General features: G+C 33.0%; 2 protein-coding genes and 1 non-coding gene across 3 annotated transcripts; 2 read left to right on the top strand and 1 right to left on the bottom strand.

Annotated features, from left to right (window-relative positions):
* Positions 1-3,634: 3,634 nt before the first annotated feature.
* Positions 3,635-5,073, bottom strand: HB34 (homeobox protein 34). The gene has a single exon (XM_048107308.2). The coding sequence runs from the start codon at positions 4,862-4,864 to the stop codon at positions 3,908-3,910; it is 957 nt and encodes a 318-aa protein (XP_047963265.1). The 5' UTR covers positions 4,865-5,073; the 3' UTR covers positions 3,635-3,907.
* A 4,902-nt stretch (positions 5,074-9,975) lies between these two features.
* Positions 9,976-10,047, top strand: TRNAT-UGU (transfer RNA threonine (anticodon UGU)). Its single transcript has one exon. It is a non-coding gene; the product is annotated as a tRNA-Thr (tRNA).
* Positions 10,048-19,081: 9,034 nt separating this feature from the next.
* LOC125204303 (gibberellin-regulated protein 6-like) lies at positions 19,082-20,132 on the top strand. Its single transcript, XM_048102907.2, has 4 exons — positions 19,082-19,221; positions 19,316-19,351; positions 19,449-19,482; positions 19,653-20,132. Exons 1-4 carry the CDS (start codon positions 19,159-19,161, stop codon positions 19,832-19,834), a joined length of 315 nt encoding a protein of 104 aa, XP_047958864.1. The 5' UTR covers positions 19,082-19,158; the 3' UTR covers positions 19,835-20,132.
* Positions 20,133-21,057: the final 925 nt, after the last annotated feature.

Raw genomic sequence — 21,057 nt, 5'->3', positions numbered from 1 at the left:
AAAAATGAAATGTTGAGTTAGGGAGAAATAAGGGAGAAACCATTAGAGCAGTTGGCTAAAAGTTGGCTAAAAACTGGGGATAAATTTTGGTGCTGATGTGGCGCTGATGTGACAAGAGTTAGGGAGAAATAAGGGAGTTTTTAGGGAGAGCATTGGGAGTGCTCTAAGGACTAGTTTCTTTAGAAAAATAAAAAGAATTCAAGAGTGGAGATATTATGCTCGAAATTGATCTTTGGGACTTTTTTGTCAATATTTTTATAGCATGCTACTCTTTATTTTGGGATATTATAGTAGTTAAAAACATAAAATAAAAAATAGATTAAAATTTTAATGTAACCAAGTTTTCTTCTTGATAATTTTATTTCAATTACATGTTGTACAAAGGGGCCATTTTTTGTGTAAATAATCTTCTAAGTGGCAATTTTAATCTTTTATGAATTTGATTATCTATTTAAACCTTGAGTAGTCAATTTTGGGAAGTACAGATTAACTCTAACCCTCATCCGTCCAATGTGTGCAAAAATCATACTATATTTTTCACTTTTCAAGTGAAAAAGTTCAACTTCTCTAATTAGCTCCAATTCCCAAATAAGTAAACACAATGTCGCCTCTTTTATTCGTGTTCATCTTCTCTAACTAAGGAAACATAGACGATTAAAAACGCAAATTCCACATATTTGTCCACCTAAAATCTGCGGATTTTTGTCGCAGACATAATGGCTAATTTAAGTGGTGTCACTGGTTAGGCCTCGCCCTTTGCCATTCCGTCGTCGAATGGAAAACTTTATTAACTACAATTAGTCGTCATTTCAAATTATCCGATTTTCAGTTTCTATACCTCGCCTCAGAGTAAACTCAATTTTTCCACTAACTTTCTAGACAACAACTACATATACTAATAAATAAGTGGTATTTTGTCTCCCACACAATAGTAAGTTCAAGTGGGATCGGTTGGCATTGCCTTTCGCTATACCGTCATAAAATGAAAATTTTCATTAACTGAAATTAGCCATTATTTCCAATTATTTGAATTCTAGTTTCAATACCTCGCCTTAGAGTTTACTCAATTTTTCCACCAACTTTCTAGGCAACAACCACATATTTTAATAAATCAACGGTTTTTTGTCGCCCACATAATGGTGCGTTTGAGTGGGATCAGTGGGTTGGCACCGCATTTTGGCATTCCGTCATAGAATGAAAAACTTTATTAACTAAAATTAGTCGTCATTTCCAGTTATTCAAATTCCAATTTTGATACCTCGCCTAAAAGTCAACTCAATTTTTCCACCAACTTTCTAGGCAACCACATATTCTAATAAATCAACGGGTTTTTGTCGCCCACATAATTGTGCGTTTAAGTGGAATCAGTGGGTTGGCACCGCATTTTGGCATTCCGTTAGAATGGAAAAATTCATTAATTAAAAATTAGTCGTCATTTCCAGTTATTCAAATTCCAACTTCGATACCTCGCCTAAGAGTCAACTCAATTTTTTCCACCAACTTTCTAGAGAGCAACTACATATACTAAAAATCAACGATTTTTAGTCGCCCACATAATGGCGGGTTCAAATGGGATTAGTGGGTTGGTACCGCCTTTTGGCATTCAATCATAGATAGGAAAACTTCATTAACTAAAATTAGTAAACATTTCCAATTCTTCGAATTTTAGTTTCAATACCATGTCTCAGAGTCAACTCAATTTTTTTACCCACTTTCTAAAGAACAATTACATATACTGATAAATCACCCGGTTTTTATCGCCCACATAATAGCGGGTTCAAGTGGGATATATCAGTGGGTTGGTGTCGCCTTTTGGCATTCCGTCATAGAATGGAAAACTTCATTAACTAAAATTAGTCGACATTTTCGATTCTTTGAACTCCAATATCTATATACCTCAGCCTCGGAGTCCACTCAGTTTTTTCACTAACTTTCCAAACTAGAACTACAAATACTTCAGGATATAACATTCACACATTACTTATTTCATCCAATGTGGAGTAGTAATAATAACATGTGACATGTAGGTGTAATAGGAGAAGCAATTAATAGTCGAGGAAGTGTACACAGGGGCTAAATCTCCTCAATTTAACTACAGATTTCTTCCAAAACTAAAGTACTTAAAATAGAGTAATTCAAAAATAATATAAAAGTGAATTTAGTGATGAGTACATGCATCATGATTCCCATACCAGGAAGAAACAATGATAAGTTGTAAGACTTGAAAGAGGCAAAGAAATTGCAATAATGAAGAAGTGTTAGGGGCTGCCAAAGTGTATTTACATAAACTTAGATAAAATCACAGAAAAAAAATCCAGCTATGTACCCATTGCCCACTCTCTTGAGAAGTTAATGAGAAAGGACTGTCCCACACCTTTGGTTGTTGAATCTCTCTCTCTCACTCTTACACACACACACAAGTGCCTTTGCACCCCTCAAACAAAACAAGATTACTGACTTCACCACCCAAACATAAACCCTCTCTCTCCCCAAAACCAAACACACACAGTTAGCAGAGGTGATGGACAAGACATTCCCAATTTGTCACCTTCCAATAATTACCCACACTCACACACACTCACTTAGACAGAATGTGCATCAAACAACAGATTAGCCTCAAGATTAACTTGTTAATTTGATTCAATGTAAAAAAAAATGATTAGTAATCACTTGATATGATACCTGTTTGATTGCATTTCGATTGTTTCTATTTAGAATTTGATGTTAGTTGATCGATTATTTATGTTCTTGAATTTGTTGTTGGTTAATTGATTGTCTTTGTTCTTGATTTAGATGTTAGGTTGATGAGAGGGCTTAAGGACAAAAGTGTCATTTTACACTTTAATCTTTGAAATAATCTAGACCACCAATCACCACACTTTTGTATCTATAGAATTTAATCAGATCTATCATCTATCAAATGACAATGTTTAACAGCAAAATTAATATAAGCTTGATAACTATCCCTATTGATTTATCTTAATTAGTAGCAACCGAGCCATTATAAAATCTATCATCCGTGCTTGTCTTGTAAGCAAAGTTTAACTAGTAAAGATTTCATTTATATTAACGTAAGATTAGCTAAGAAACCTTAATCTTAGCTACTAAGCCCATAATAATAACTTAGAGTTAGACAACAAATCTTGGTTTATTCTCTAAGCTATCATCATCATCATCGTCATCCCACACCAAATAAATATGCCAAAAAAGTAAAAATGCGACTTAGGACAATTAATTGTGAAATTTGAGGATGGAATTTCTTACAATAGGGAATCCCTATGCATAGATAGATAAAGATTAAATATATGGCATAAAGTAAAAGATGCAGGCAAACAAAAGGAGAAATGGCATCTAAAGCATCATTAAATTATGCAGTTAGGAATAATATTTTTAAAACCTTGAAGAAATCAGTATCTATCCATCTTCTTGCTGAAATAAAGAAGAAAGTATCTGAAGAAGATGCTAATTCAAAATTAAAAAAATTAGAGTAATAAATTAAAACAGCCTCAATTTATGCACACACCACCACTTTGTGCTGCTGCAAATTGGACACAACAACACCCTGTTTCATGCATGGCGATCGATTCAAATATTTGAAGGCGAATTGAACAAAAACCCTAAAAAAAAGATGCAATTGAGCAAAAATTCCAAATATGGTAATATAGCTAATAATCCTCCATTTCAATATGATCCTCAGAAATTTGATCATGGCTAGTCATATTAATAGCTAAAAGATGTAGAAAATCTAAAATGAAAGCAGAGATTAAGAAAACTAATCGACGATTGCTTGCAGCTGAGCCTGATCCTGATCCTGATCCCCGAATTTCGGTTTCCTTTTTTCCTTTTTTCCTCGCTATCTAAGATTATTTTATTGAATCATCATCCATCCATCGCGATTGAGATTCGATCAAGAAGAAGAAGATCCATTAGTGCCAAGGCCGTGAGCGTGGAGATGGAGCTGCTCCTCGTTCATGTCGCTGTAGCTCATGCCGTTTCCGTTGGCGGTGGTGGCGGCGGCGGCGGGGGAGGGAGATGTGGAGATTTCGGGGTTGGATAAATGCGGCATCAGCGGGGGAGGGGGATTGTTGTTTTCCTTTTTCCCGAATGTGTTTTTGTTGTTGTGCATCCAGACTTTGAAGACGCCCTTGTCGACTCCGATTTCGCCGCAGAAAGTGTTGGTCGCGTCTTCGTCGCGCTTCTGCATTTTCCAGTCGACTTTCTCCGCGAATTCCAGCATTTTCTCCTTTTGGAATTGGGTGAATTTGGTGCGGTAGCGCTTGCGGCTGCCGGAGCTCAGGTGCCCGGCGCCGGCGGAGATCGGGGAGGTGAGGCCGTGGCTGACGTCGGAGGGCGGCGCGGCGAGGCCGTGGCTGAGGGCGAGGAGCATGTGCGGCGCGGAGGGGTAGTAGGAGGACGAGATCGGCGGCGGGGACGGCGAATTGTTCGGGCTGGAGCCGCTCCGGGGAGGCGGCGGGTGGTGGCGGTGGTGCGGCTGGAACTCAATCGCCGGGACCGCGGCGGGGGGCGGCGCGTGCGAGGGCGGATCCTCCGGGTCGCGGCGGTGGAAATTGCGGTGGCAGTTGCAGGCGGCGCATTTTAGCGAGGTGGGGAGAGCCGGGTCGGAGGCCGGGGCGGGCATGAACTCGCCGCATCCGTCGACGGCGTGGCCCCCCAGCGCGGCGGCGTGGTTCTTCAGGCATTCCTTGTAGGTGACGACGACCGGGTGGTGGTGGTGGAGGAGCGGCGCGTGGCGCTTGAGGACGCCGTTGGTGAAGGCCGGAACCGATTTCGGGGCGGGCTGGATCCGGGTGGGAGTCTCGGAGTCGGCCTCCGGAGTTTTGACGGTGGAATTGGCTAAGTCCATGTCAGCTGAAAAAACATGTAAAAACACATGCGCAATTGGTGATCAATCAACAGTAATTGATTAGTAGAGGCGTAATTAGGGTTTGGGGAGACATGTAGAGAGAGAGAGAGAGAAAGGGGATTTAAGAGGAAGGAGAAGAAGGAGAAGATGATGAGACTGTAGATAATAAAAATCTGAGAGTCTGTGGTTGTGCTTCTTAACCACTTGTTTTGGGGGGTTTTTAACCTGAGTTGTAATCCCCTCTCTAGTTAAGTTTCCTTGCTGTAAATTACATGAATAAATAAATGCACCCCACCCTTCCCATCAACTGCTTTCTCATGTGAAATCATAAATACTATTTTCACTTGTACAAATCTACATAGCATTAGTATTAATGATATTGCATGACAACCTGCACTCACACGCCATTTTTTTTTAAGAAAAATACTTTTAATGGATAAATTATCATCCTAATGGTCGTCTTATTTCTTTGTGTCTGTGCTTAATTAGGCAGTCAAAGGTAAGCTAAAAAACATAGTGTTGGAATTTTAACACCATGCTTAGTTTAAGTAATGATTAAGGTTCCAACTAATGGCAAATCCTGTTAGGTACCTCACTCATAAATCGTACTATTAATCAAATTTTAATTATAATTAAGTACAGATTCATATTAAGAGAAAATAAACAATTCTTAATAAAACAAACTGGATTATAATTTCAAAATAAAGACATCGCTAACCCAATTTTAAACTCCCATTTTAACCATAAAGTATCTCATTTTGCAGGAAATAGACAGAAACATAACATGCCACATTTTGATTTTTATATTATGTTTATATATCTCATATTCTATTATTTAATATTTTCATATTTTATTTAAAATTTAATACTCTGCGTTTTCATTAATTTTTCCATCGCATCTTATTAAACTCGGGATAAGACAATGTTCAACGGTATCGGCTGAAAGAGTGTCATTAATGTAAAAGTCAAATAGGATCGGTTGGCAAAGATTGTCGATGCATTAAGGTCGCATAATGTAAACGCGGATTAACAAATGTAACTCGGGATAAAACAAAGCTCAACGGCATTAGCTGAACAGATCAGCGTATAAGAGCGTCATTAATGTAAATGTCAAATAGGATCGGTTAGAAAAGATTGTCAGTGCATTAAGGTCGCATAATGTAAACGCGGATTACCAAATGTAACTCGGGATAAGACAAAGTTCAACGGTAGCGACTGAACAGATCAGCGTATATGAGCGTCATTAATGTAAATGTCAAATAGAATCGGACGGCTAAGATTGACAGTGCATTAAGGTCGCGTAATGTAAACGCAAATTAACAAATGGCGAGTCGTGATACCAAAAATCATTAATGCCGCGTAATATTAACGCGGATTAACAAATGGCGAGGCATGGTACCAAATAGCTGCAAGTAGGAAACCATGTGCGATTTGCTGTCCGTCCAAGCAGTGGTTGCATTGGCGCGGAACCACTCTGCAACCAAATTCATTCATTTAAAAACTAATTTTTGTATTTTTTTTTTCAAATTTTCATTTATAAATACAATAAGTACCAAACATTTCAATTTTATAAATAAAACTCATCTTAATCACATAACTTTTTATATTTAACGAATGTAAATTCAGTAATCTAAATTATATATAATTTTTAACAAATAATTAATACTCCATAACTTAATTATATAGTATTAAAAAAGGAAAATTAATTGAATATATAATACGGAGAGTAATCAAGAAAAAGTACAGATTTTAACAAGTAATTGTATACTTTGGTATGATTGGTGGATGTTATGAAATTAATTTGATGACCTTAAATTATAATAGGGAGTGGAGTAGTAGTATAGTACTCCCTCCGTTCCATAGTAACAGAGGCGTTTCGTTTTGAGCACTAATTTTGAAAAAATAATAATAAATAGTTAAAGTAAGAAATAGTAAAGTAAGAGAGAGAATAATGTAGATAAGACTTTTCACTACATTATTATCTCTCTTACTTTATTCTTTCTTCACTTTAACTATTTATTATCATTTTTTCAAAACGAGAGCTCAAAACGAAATGCCTCTATTACTGTGTGGAACGGAAGGAGTAGTATTTAAAATAAAATAAAAAAGAGAATAAAATTATGAATAATAAAGCAGGAAAGTACAAGGTTGCGTGAGAGTCGCATATTATTTTTACCCTGATTGACGTAAAATAAAACAAGGCAGGCTCTGCTCTTCTGCTGCATTTACTGAACCCACCTTAATTTGTCAAAGTTACCTGACACCCCCCACCTACCCCCCTTCCACCCACCCCCCCTCTTCGTTCTTTCAACATCAAACCCCCAAATTGCCCATTCCACCTTACCTCAAAACAATATTTACTTTCTTATCCCTTCTTCCCATATTACCCTTCTTTACACACATTGCTTTCGAATATTTTCAGATCTAAAGTTGGAAATTCCGCACAAAACATTATTCTAAATCAATTAATAATTACATTTATTAGGCGTTAATATTGATTAGATTGAGAAAAAAAGTTTTAAGTTTTAATTAACGAAATTGATGGAGGGCAAAAGCGTAATATAGAATGGTTTATGAGGACCATCGGTTATGCGATGGCTACATCCCTAAATTTAAAAGCACTTTTGTCGGATTCCATAGAATTTTGAGACGTTGAGGGTTTTGTCCGATTAATATTGTAAACATGTTTATCTGTAACGCCTTAGTTTTTATTTATTTTTTAATCACAGATGATTTCATTTAAAAAAATTGAAAAGAAAAATTGAAGTGATCGTAATCCGTTTTTATTGATTTTTTATAGCTTAAAGTCCAAGTTTGGACGTATGATTTTTGGAGCTTACTGCATGACATGTTTAATAGTCGAATAAACTATGGTTAAGCTCCGCTAAATATTCTTAAATATAGCCACGTGTTCTAAACAACCCTCATGCTCCAACACGTGTAATTTTTATAATTGTACCTTTTTTTACAATAATTGATGCCTCTTTTTAAGGTGATCAACTTTAGGATTGACAGTTAATTAAGGTATTTAATATTTAATACTACTACAATGATTCTTTCAGGTTTAATTAATTGTACTTTATACATTGACTAAGGAATCAACTCATTCGACTTGTCTCTATTTGAGTGATCTTTTGGTAGAGTTCCATAGAACTTTTGTGGTATTTAGAGAAACTAAATGAAAATAATTCCATATTAGCTCTTTTTAATTGCAAATCAATGTTAGTTGATCACTAAAATGGTAAGACATTCTATGTTTACTATTTAAATCTAAGATCATTATATTATATACTCCATTCTTTAATTTTATGTGGATAAATGTTAAAGTAGTTAAATCATTATCCATAATTATGATTTCTCTATCTAGTAGTACTAAAAGTAAATCGAGCTTTATTTAACCTCACTATCAACGATAGGAATGGCGTGGTCAATGTAGTATTTAAATCCCTAATTAAATCATAGTAGCTTTTTTGAGTAAGTTTTTCTCTAAATACATGTCGAAAGTAAATATTACATCACGTACTCATCAATAGTGTATTCATACTTTTTGGGTGGGAATTTTCGCATTGGATTAAAGATAGTTGTAGAAAAGTTTTTTATAAAATTGAGCATTGTGTAAAAGCTTTATTAATCATATATAGTCAATACCCCTTCTATTTTATCGAAGATGATTCGTTTTTCTTTAGTTTATTTCAATTAAGATTATCTATTACTAAAAATGAAATAAATTTATTTTTATTTTATTTTTTTTAACTTCACTTTTATTATTTAATATACAACATAAAATTATATAAAATGACACTACCATCCAAAAAGATGTCCACTTCTTTCGAACAGAGGAAGTACAAATTGTGTATCAGAATAAAATTGTAATGTGAATTAGTCCCTCTAAAATTAAATAAGAACAAGTCATAATAGGATGCATAGGGGTGTAAGAAAATGCTCAAAATGGTACAATTGATGAGATCAGCCAACCAATCATGCACATCAGAGTCTCAAGATTATCTTCGGTAGATGTGTATTTAATTAAACCTCAATAATTTATTTAAAAAGAAAACGTTCAACAAATTATCCTAAAAAATGATATAATTATTACATGAAACATTTGAATTTTTATGACAGTAAGCTAGCAATTGTCAGTAAATTAATTGATGGCTTAGATAGGTAGATCTGAAAAATAAAGTCCAAATTAAGTAGTGGAGTACTCAAATTTACTCTGCAAAACACCAACCCCCCCACCTTTATTTTGAGAAATATTATCATTACAGTAGTATTGTGTGTACAGAAATTCACATCATTTTTTGTTCAAATGTTCATCAACCATATCCTCAAATCCGCAAGTAGCTAGACCAATTTACCACCTTTGAATTCTGAATATACCAAAAATGAATAAATTACTATTCCTGAAATTATATGTTCAAAATTTCAAATTAAAGATTTAGTAACTATTACTCCACATTTTGGTAAAAAAATCTGACACAAATATTTTTATTTAATAGAAACTCGGATTGAAACCAAGCGGTCGTCTCTGCATGAAATCTGCATCCATAAAAATATTCAAAGTCATAATTTCATAAGTCAAAATCCCAAAGAAAAGACAATATAAAAAAAAATATTGTGAATTGAATATTGAAGCAGAAATTTTGATGTAAGTGCCAAAAATATTACTATGACTGTTCACCCCCAGTCCATTCATAGTTTGAATACCATATTATTTTGAGACTGTTTATTTCTATTTTAATTTGGTGTATTAAACTGCAGTAAAATTACGTCATGGTTAAGGTTTTTACATCATTTTAAACAGCTTTTTGACCGGGAATGTCCATTCACTCAATCGCTATCAATTTGTGAAATCACCCAATAATTTTCCCACTGTCGTGTGTGGTTTTTCGTGATTATTTGTACTAGTACCATTTTTCTAATTAATTTCGTATTATGCATGGTTATAAATAGTTTACACCACCAAAATTTACTGTTTATGTTAATGATCATGGAATAGAATTGAATGCCACCTTATTTTAATAATGTGAAAATTTTTAGTAGTACTTAATAAATTGAGTTTTAATTTGTGAAATATTCTTAATGAACAATTTATGAAAAACGTATAAATTGCCCCTATAGCTCAGTGGTAGAGCGTCAGTCTTGTAAACTGAAGGTCTGTAGTTCGATCCTGCATGGGGGCATTTTTGTCTCTGTTTTATTATATTCCTAATTCCTAATTATTAATTACAGCTCAATATTAATTTTAATTAAATTATTTAAAAAAATTGAAAATGGCGTAGAATCTTTGTGATTTTAAGGCGTGAAGAGAAAGCGTTTTACACTTTTCACCTGCTTCGCCAAAAATAAAATCGTGTTGAGCTATGCCAGTACAAAAAAAGTAAAATAGTTAGGAAGCTTAAAAAAATAAAATGAAAATGAAAATACGTAGTTAGGAAAATGAGGTGGGTATGGGCCTAATAGAAAGAAATAATGAAAAAGGTAAAATAGGGCCCACCATTATAGAATGGATTACCAACCAAATACAGAAAAAGCCCACTACTTAACCCATAACTTCCCACATGCCTGTCTATTTCCCCTAACTGACAGCGTAATTTTCAAGTTTTTATTTAATCAATCATAATATTCTACTGTTTATAATTCAAGCAAACTTTGTACACTATTTTATTTTACATTAATTATTACTTTTGTTTGACATTAAACGTCGTTTTCATTGGTAAAGGGTATAATAAGAAAGATTTATGCAATTTTAAATTACTCTAAATACTTATTCAAAATATTATGTGAAAAAATTTAATAATAGAACACCTAACGACCCCACATATTTAATTTAACCTGTTCAAAGATTGACTATTTATTAATTCATGTACGGATAAGATTTCTTTGTCACCGTAAAAAGGGCAAAAGCACTATTCATATATGAGAAAATACAAACAAATAAACAAAATTGTAGTAATTGTCAATTAAGGTAACATCTACTATATTAAAGGAGTTGATCACGTTTTGATTAAAATATAGGCCAAACCAGCACTAAGATTTACTCATGTGTTTTAAAAATATTTTTTGCTTATTAAATTTGGAGAATTATGTGGAATGATAAAAATAGAACATTGAACTTAGTCTCATCGGCATATTATATTAATTATTAAACATACAACCCCACAAATAATAAAAAAATTGGACCAATCAACACTCTACATATTTTGTTAAATATTTTTTTTGAGATAAACCAATACACGACATGTTGCAATTTGGCAACAACCGTCTCTGGTTAAACTCATCTTACCTAAAGTAATTAATCATAATAAATTGTGATGTGAAGTACGATTTGTCATCTAATGTATATTAATCTGTGATTGGCCAACAATCTTTTAATTTTTCAATATGATTAGGCCTATAAGATCAAAAGTGGGGGCTACGGTAACGTAATTATTGTAATTAACAGTAACATTCTTGAAATAATGTCGGGTATCAACATCACTAAGAATGGTTGATTAGACTTATTAAAATGTATTAATGGTCGGATTTCATGATCTTAATAATTTGTGATTGATAGTGTATCAAAAAAAGCCTTTTTTTGCGTCCACGCATTTTACTGCGCCAACAACTCAAGTTGACTCGTTACCACAAAAGTTAAGTGAGTTTCCTATTTGGGGTAGTGATGCTACACTATGGTGTGATTTGATTTCAACTCAAGGTCAAAACCTAGAAAATTAAGAGAATAATTCGTGTGAAAAATACTCATGTTTCGTCTATATAGTATGTCTAATACTAGTATGTCTAATCGCTTCCCGGATCAAAAGATGTGAGGTAGTTCAAATTTTAAATTTAAAGATAATACAGTTTCGTATATCGTTTAATATAGTACTTCCTCCGTCCTATCGAAGATGACTCACTTTTCTTTTTAGTTTGTCTCATCCAAGATGCCTCATTACTAAAAATGGAAACTCATTTATCTCTACTTTATTTCTTCTCTCTTATTTTATTCTTTCCATCTAACATGGATGGATACACCATTCAGGAGATTTGATAAGAAAATTTGGAGCTCTCTTTTCTACGTGATCTCTTGGTCAATCTGGTGGCTCAGGAATAAAGTAATCTTCGAAAAAATGAAACCAAATTGGGATGTAGAGAAAAAACTACTCCTTTGGAGGCTTGGATTATGGATTAAAGGATGGTGTCCACATTTTCCTTACTCGCCCGAGCAAGTATGCGAAGACCTACCTAAAGCTAGAAGATGGTTGGGACACAAATGAAGTTTATCTGGTGAGTTGTGGGTTTTCATCTTTGGTGTGGATGTTTGGTACTATGCTGTAGTTTTTGGTTTGTCGTGTGTTCCTTTTGGGCTGGCTTTGTTTGCGGCGGTTGTTGGTTGTGATTGGTATGTTGTTTTGTGGCGTTTCTTTACTTTGGGGAGTTGTAGTTTTTGTTCAAGTTTTGTACTCCTTTGCTCACCATGTTGAATGGTTTTGAGCCTTTCTTTTTATCAAAAAAAAAAATCTAACACACAAAATAAAAGTGCATAAAATCTCGTGCCGTCCAAGGAAGGGGTCTATCTTCCTTGGGACGGAGGAAGTACTTATGCTATGCAATTTTGAATTTGTATATTTGTGGATTTAATATATTGGTCTAGGAATTTGCACTATAATAAACTTATCTTATAAGGATGTAAATTAGAAACACATGTACTTACGTTGAATTTTTTTTAAAATTTCCGGAAGTTGAGGGTGCAAAAAAAAAATGTCACCTTAAGCTTCTATTTTTTTTTTCTTAATTTTAGTTGAGGCATAACATTCATATTGACATTCGGCCTGTTGGGTGGATTTTAGTTCCCATATAAAAAAAAAAAAGTGAATATTAGCTCATTTCGTGAAAACCCATTTGTGCTCCAGTTTAATTTGCTTTTGTAGATTAAAAATTTAATTCTCTCTCTGCTGTCACTAAATATATTATTTTTGTTCGTCCATTTGCCAATAAATGTTATATTTCAATTTTATTATATTAAATAAGTGAATTCTATATTCCACTAACCTATTTCACTCACATTTTATTACTATAAAATTATTAATAATAGTATAATAAAGTAGGTCTAACGTTCTCCTAATTTTTTTTACACATTTTATTTTATAAAGTCAAACAATTTTTAAAACTCCAGTCATATTTGAGATATTTAATTATAAATGGAGGGAGTATAACATAAAATTATATGGACTAGAAATTGCAGCATCGGTATACAAGTACTGGTTAGTAAATTATCGAAATATACTACCGTAGTAGTACAAAATATTGTTTTAATTTGTAAAAGAAAACAAGAGTAAATACCCTTATTTTTGTTTTGAAGAGATTATGATGGTTAGATTTGTATGGATACAAATAATTAGAGACTTTCCCTTTGTGTCTTGAAAAGCCAAATTAACACAACGTTCATATCTACAAAAGGCAAATCAAAAGTATATGATAATAAACAGAAGGTGGGCTGACAAAATAAAACAAGTATAAATGTGTGGGATTGTTTGTTTGTACTCTTTTTCTTCGTGCCTAATGTGCCGTTAATGGAAATAAAACGTTCTTATGTTTGTTTACGACAAACTAATCATTTTTATAAGATTCTTACATTATTCTTCGAATAATGTGTGTAAATTAACCCTGAAATGTGATGCACTATGAAAATATAATTCTAAACGTAAATCAAAGCACAAACAAATTTTACACAAATAGATCCAATAAAGTATAAAAAACTGGATTATTATACTTAAGTAGAATAATTTGAGAAACCTGATTATTTGTTTCTTTTTAGAAATAAAAAATCATAATAGTAGTCAAAATAATAATAAAAAAAATAATAACATAATACTAATATAGCTAGGGCTTGAAGAAAGTTCGGACAATTATCTTTGGACCCTATTGCTATCATATAAATGGGCCCATGCCATTTTCTAAAGGAAAATAAGAAATATAATTACGTGAAGGCCCATTCTGAAAATGAAAAGGACTAAAGAAGATCTTCCAGAAAATATCAACCGTGATTGCAGGTACAATCATAATAAAGTTTTATGTTGTTTCAAAATTCATGCTAGATTAAATGGATTGTTCTATTTAGCTTAATCTAACCTCCCAACATGCGACAATTCTATAAAAGTATACGGATGATTAAATTTACAATTATTTTTTCATAACTTAATTTTAAATGCTTGATTGAGAATTCTATATTGATGGCTATGGTTATTTGCAGTCAAGGCCCATTCTTAATAAAGCCCAGTTTCGTTATCAACCCTTTAGTCTGACCCAACTCTCGGTTGTCTATTTGATTTTAAAAGTGTTGTGTATTTATTGTAGTCGTCCACTAAAATTGATTAAATTTTTGTGTAAAATATTTAATTTTTGGACCAGGCCATCTATAGTGATACAACTCAATAAATTATACATGTCACTTGTAGCGACACAAAAGAACTACTATTTCGTTTTTTTTGTAAAATTTATAGTTTGATTTGAGACTTGGAGTCTTTGAGTAGTATTTGGCCGGCCTATATCTTACTTCATATCATGTTATGATTTTGTATTCGAATTTATAAATTTTCCAGCAAAGAGAAACATTCGAAAAGGTTTACACATTGTGTCACGTTAGATTGATGGGTTAAGCGTGGATAAAGCCTTCGACTCTTAGCTCAACAATTTTTTAGCGTGTTTGATATAATTCTCGTTCTTGATTCAAGAATTGATAACAGATCAACTTGGAACGTGGCCGAAGTCTTGGTGTGGGTAGATGAATGACGCCACAAATAGAATGCATGAACGTTCTGATAAATCGTGGGTGGAATAATTTTCCTAACCTACATGATTTTCGAAAATTATTTGGTTAGTAGTTGCCGGAGAGGGAGGGTCGTTCCTTGTTGGCGTGACTTTGAAACGAATTTGATTGCCAGAATACTCAATACTAGTAATGTATCTAAATTAATTAGTGAATCTCAACTTAGCTTAATTAGTTGATCATTAACTAATTAATTAATTTTCACTTTAATCTGTCAGGGCCCTCAACTAATTACTCAATAACATTAATATAGCTTAGGTTACAAGTTGAATTGATCAGTAAATAATCAAACCCTACAATTAACGTATATGCAATCGTTAATTTGGGTTAACTAATAATAAAAAATTATATAATCACTATCAACAGGAAGAATAATTCAAATTTTTAAGAAGATCAACAAAAGTTAAGTAGTAACACATTTCTACCAAACACTTCGCGTATTTTTGTTAAGAGTGTTAATCATATTTATTCAATAACAAATACTTCATCCGTCTCCCAAATATTGTCCCACTTTGACCCAACACGGATTTTAAGAAATGTAATGAAAAGTGAGTTGAAAAAGTTAGTGGAATGTGAGTCCTACTTTTATGTAGAGTATTAGTTTTATAATAAAATGTGAGTAAAAATAAGTTAGTGGAATATTGGATCCACTATTAAAAATGATAAAAAGTGAAATGAAACAAATTTTGTGGGACGGACGGAAATGGAAAAATGAGACAAACTCTCAAGAACGGAGGGAGAAAGGAGTATAATTAACAACTAATCTTAATCAATATGTATTAGTTCGTATTTTGATTAATATCACCGTTTATTAAATTTGTTATATCTAGTTAAAGGTATACCAAACATAGCCCATGTTGTCACCTTTATAATTAATCTATTTCTCAATTACTTATAGTCTTCGACGGAAAATTTGAAAAAAACATTAATTTGTTTGGAGTTTGGACACAAGAACAATTACATAAAAAATTCTACATAAAAAACAATCTTTTAAAATAGAGGTAATAGCTACTTAATTTTTTTTTTCGATAAATCAAAAATCTCAAATCACCTAAAAGTGACGAGGTAGAGTACAACAACATTAGACGTACACAGATTGAAAAAAATGGAAGATAAAGCCAACAGAGCTGACAACACAACAAGTGCAAAATCAACAAAGCTAGAAACAAAAAGCAGTAATCGAAAGCAAGGCACACCACTAACTATCAAAGAGAAGGCAAACAACAGGAAGCTACCTCAGAGAAGATAGCGAGTAAGGAGCAAGAGGCAGCGCCGACCTATTTCGTATGTTTCTCAAGCCTTCAAACCTGGTGTCAACCCTCCCACTTTCTAATGACGTTCCAATCCTCCAGTATTTGCTCTAATGAGAATGGGAAGTGAGGGCACCATCCTCAAACCACGTGCCAATGAGCCAAGACAGTCGCATTTTCTTAAACTCCCAACTGGGTTGGAAGTTTTGAAACACGATCTTGTTACGGATATTCCAAATAGACCATTCAGTGACATAATTTATTCAAATTCTGATGAAGTTTTAATTTTTCTCAATCATTTTATTCATAATTATATCCTCTTTTAATAATATTTAAAGTGACATTGATTAAACTTTGGCCAAATTTTATGATATAAATATCAATTATCCTCATAAATTAAAAAACATAAATATTTATAATATTATACACAAGTTGTCAAGTACTAGATCGGACAGGCAATTTGAGGAAATGAACATGCAATGATCGGAAATGGATTTGTTGTTATGTTTTACAGCGAAGGGCACGCTATATTGTCCAAACAACCCTCACTTCACTCCCATGTGCCCACCACATGCATTGCACTATCCTCTCTCTATCCATTTCTATATTTTACTTTTATTCTTATTTTTCAGATTTCTCATGGATTCATCATTGAGGTATCCACTTTTAATTTATTATTGAATTGGTCCCACACCCCAACTTCCCTAACTAACGCCTCACATGCAATTAAATCTTTTCATCTCATCTTTCTTCACTTTCTAATAATAGGATATTTATATCTATTACCCCTATGTTGGTAGTATTTTGTATGTATTTATTTTGTTAATTATATATGGTGGTGTACGAATTAAACGAGTATACGCAGTGTTTACAACTCTCAAAGTTGGATAGAAATTTCTAATGGGTTGAGTTTATAGTAAAAAGATAGTGACAAAAGCAAAATAAAGCTCCAATTCCCATTAACAATCCATATTTTGATCACTATAGCCTTCATCATGTGAGAAAAAGGAGAAGAGGGGGATGCATGCAAAGTTAGTAAATCGATAGCTATAAAAAGAATTACCCACAAAAATAATCATGCCAAAAAATCTATCCACCCATCATGCAAAGCATACTAAAAATCCCAAGCTAAGTAGGCTTGACATACTTCGTTTGTTAATATATGTGTTACTTTAGTACTCCCTCCGTCCCATGTTACTTGCACTATTCCATTTTGAAATGTCACAAACTATTTACACTATTTCTAGTTTAAGTTAGAATTAATGTAATATGTGGGTTTAAGTTAAGAGCTCTTTTATTAAGTGATGTCTCATTACACTTAAAATTCTAATTTAATTATACTAAAAAATCAATCCCACATTTACGGCCTAAAATGAAAAGTGCGAGTAACATGGGACGGATGGAGTATTTAATTTCAGTAACAACAATCATATGAAATGTATGAATCACAGTGTTAGTTGGCCCAATCAATATATGTTGATTTCTTTAGTCCATATATAAAATTTCAAATTTTCCTTCTTCGTAAATAATTATATTACATGTTGCTAACTTTGAAAATAATATTTCAAAAACTCATTCTTCGAAAACTTAGTTCGTGGATTAATTAGGGGCGGTGCCCGTACTTATATTTTTTATCGAAAGAACTATGTGACGAGTTGAACAAAGTTAGAAGGTGGCCAGGAAGTAATCGAAGAGTCGACACTTTACTTGCTAGTTCATGATCAGTACCGCATATAGTCAGTGGAGGCTAGTATACACATAAACAATCTTGTTTAAATCAGAATTCATATTCCTTGTTGCATTTAATTATACGAGCCGTACTTATGCGCCAAATAAAATAATATTAGTAGTATTAATGATTCTATGTGTGAGGGACGTAATTAATGTCGGTAGGTGAGCGGCTCTAGTTTAGGAGTCCTGTTTAGAACTTAATTATCACTTTAATTAATTAATAATTTCATTAATGGTACATGCATGGTAGGAGTATTGAACGTGAAAAGTTTATTGATTAACTTTAGTACTAATACCAAAAACATTTCTTTTTCATTTCACGAAATTATTTATTTGAATAAATTAAATGAGTTGCGCAATTTACTTAATTCGATTTCAAAAGCAGTCGAGAAGCCAATCAATCGACTCTGATTGTGTAATATGAATGCGTTGAATAATTTCAAACCATTTTTGGAATTGTACAAATTTGATTTGAACGCATTGAATTATTTCAAACCATTTTACTCAATTGATTATATTCCTTGAAAATCGGGGCACATGCAATGAATTTAATAAATCTTTGTACTTATAAATAGACAATTGTGTTATAATGGTAATAAGCTAGTTACATTTTTATATAAAATTAGTGAATTCGCATTGACAAAATAAATATTCGAGTAAGAAGTGTTTGAATATATATGACCCAATGGTATATATAGCAATTATTGTTATATGTTGCTATAAATAGTCAATCAATTCTCCATCAACCAACCTGCAAAAACTTATGCTCTTGTGTATATACAGTACAGATCTAAACCATAACCACAAATTAAAATAGAGAAAATGGGGCCTTTTGTAGAGAGAGATGAAATTATGAAACTGTTCAAGGCATGTGCCTGATTAGCAAATATCTGTAAAATATCTCAAACTTTAAATCTTTTAATTTAAACTTTTCTTACAATAATCACATTAAAAGTAACTTTGTGAGATTCAAACAAGATCATGATTGTCTATCTTCAATACATGAATTTCGAGTGTACATTTTTATGTGGCTAGCTGTACATATTCAAATGAGTAATTGTATCGGTCGTTAAATAATCATGAAGATCTAAATTTATCTCATTCGTAGTTGAATGCGAGTATCGACTCGAAACCACGCATTACTAAATTTTGCATACTCCATCTACAAGAAATAGTTTTTTGTTTATTTTAGTTTGTTCATTAAAGTTAATCTTTATATATATAGTAAGTTTATTTTTTTAACAAGCTGGATCTCTTCACAATACTTTCACTTTTTTTTTTCTTTCAAAATTTACGTAGTTAGTACTATAAAAATAAAAAAATTTATGTTTTTTCAAAGAAATAGACAAGATTGGGCCTACAAAATGCAAGTGAAATAGGGGAGAGGTGATAAACTCACCCTCACCCAACCATCGTACTCCATCTATTTATAGCCCCCACAGATCCCCTCTTTAGTATTCCCACAACCCCTTTTGCTCTTTTGCTCTCTCTGCCTCACTCTAAACATGGCCAAGTACTTCGCCTTTCTCCTTCTCACTCTCCTCGCCATCACAATGCTGCAAATTCCTGTTAGTACTACTGTCTCTCTTTTTCAGATCAAATAATCTCATTTTGTTTGCAATTCACATTACTAATTTCTCATCCCCTTTTTTTGCATCACAGGTCATGGCCTCTCAATTTGAGGGACAATTGAGCAAGGTTAGATTCACACTCACTTGCATTTTTTTGCAACTTTTTTTTCCCCAAATTAGTACTCTAATTTTGCATTTATTTCCCTTTTTTTGATGAATTACAGAGTGGATATGGCCCTGGCAGCCTCAAGAGCTTCCGTGAGTGTTCAATTCTTCCATTTTTTACTGCAATTTTGTCTGAATCTGGGAATGTCCTGAATTTTTTATTACACACTCATAAAAAATGGAATGTCTGATCATACTTTAGAATATAGATCTGCGCATTTGACCATTGTTGAAATGGACTAACATAGTGTTGAAATGACCAGAATGCCCATCGCAGTGCACGAGGCGGTGCAGTAGGACACAGTATCACAAACCGTGCATGTTCTTCTGCCAAAAGTGCTGCAAAAAGTGTCTGTGTGTGCCTCCGGGGTATTATGGGAACAAAGCTGTTTGCCCTTGCTATAACAACTGGAAGACCCAGCAAGGAGGACCAAAATGCCCTTGAAGTCTCTTTTCACACACTTTTACTACTACTACTACTACCAAGTCTACCATCATAGACTATATATCTATTATTATCACTAGTATTATTAGTCTATGGTGATTTATGCTAACTAGAAATATATCATATGTTACTTCTGATTTCATATTTTGATGTTGGTTTAGGGAGTTTTCTCTACTCCTATTAAATTATACTATGTTGGTTTGTGTTTGTGCCACTCCATTTGAGGGCTTTTCCTCTTGAATGAGAGTTGGATGCCGACCCATCTTTATTTATGAACTTGTCTACTTTATTTTATCAACATCTATTGTTCCAATCTTACATTGCTTTCACACTGTGATTGCTAAATCAAGTCCATCTATGGGGTAAATGGAATTGTTGAATTATGACTATACCCACATTTATTGCAACAATAAATTTCCGTTGTGTGAAGAGGGATGTTGTAAAAATGATTTCCAATTCCATTATGTGATGACTGATGTGGGATATTAAAAGTGGTTTACAACTTACAAGAGCCTTGATAGTATTTCACATGACAAGTTGCTAGCTAAAAAGGGATACAAGCAAACAAAAGCTATCGAGATTCCGAAATCATATCTTATGCATACTCGATGTCGGTGGTAAATAAAGTTGGTACTTTTTGGTTTTTATTGAAACTTTATTTTCAATACAAATACATGAGCTTTGGAGTTTTCAATAATTTTTTCCATAAACAAAACATAATTGATATAGTGAATGTAATTTATATAGCAATCAAAACAATTTTAATAGGGGTAACAAAATTCCACAACGTAAGAAAGGAAGAAGAAAACAAAAGGTAGGGGTACTACATTTTTAAGTCTCATCTTATCATAAAAAAAAGAACAATGGATGTGAAAAAAATAAATCAAAAAGTAGTACTTAAATCATAAACAAATTCGTTTCCATCAAAAAGTTAAGTAAATGTACCTCTCTGTAAACGATGTCTTTGTTATGTACCAAGCAATAACATCGTTATGTTATGCCATTTTAAAAAAATTGAAATGAAGTTCACATAAATAGTTACTATACGATGAGTTATAATAAAAATTCAAGGAGACCAAAATAAGACAGCATGCGGCACATTTTTTGATAGACAATAATTTGCGTGTAAATATATAACTTTATGTTTAAATCGTTTAATTTCATTAAAATATAATCCATCGTTAAAGATGATATGGAAGAATCGTTTTGAATATTAATCCAAA

The sequence above is a fragment of the Salvia hispanica genome, chromosome 6, assembly GCF_029641045.1.
Source record: "Salvia hispanica isolate PSC_SH4W2 chromosome 6, Shi_PSC_v1, whole genome shotgun sequence".
NCBI lineage: Eukaryota > Viridiplantae > Streptophyta > Magnoliopsida > Lamiales > Lamiaceae > Salvia > Salvia hispanica.
This window is presented reverse-complemented; position numbering and strand designations above follow the sequence as displayed.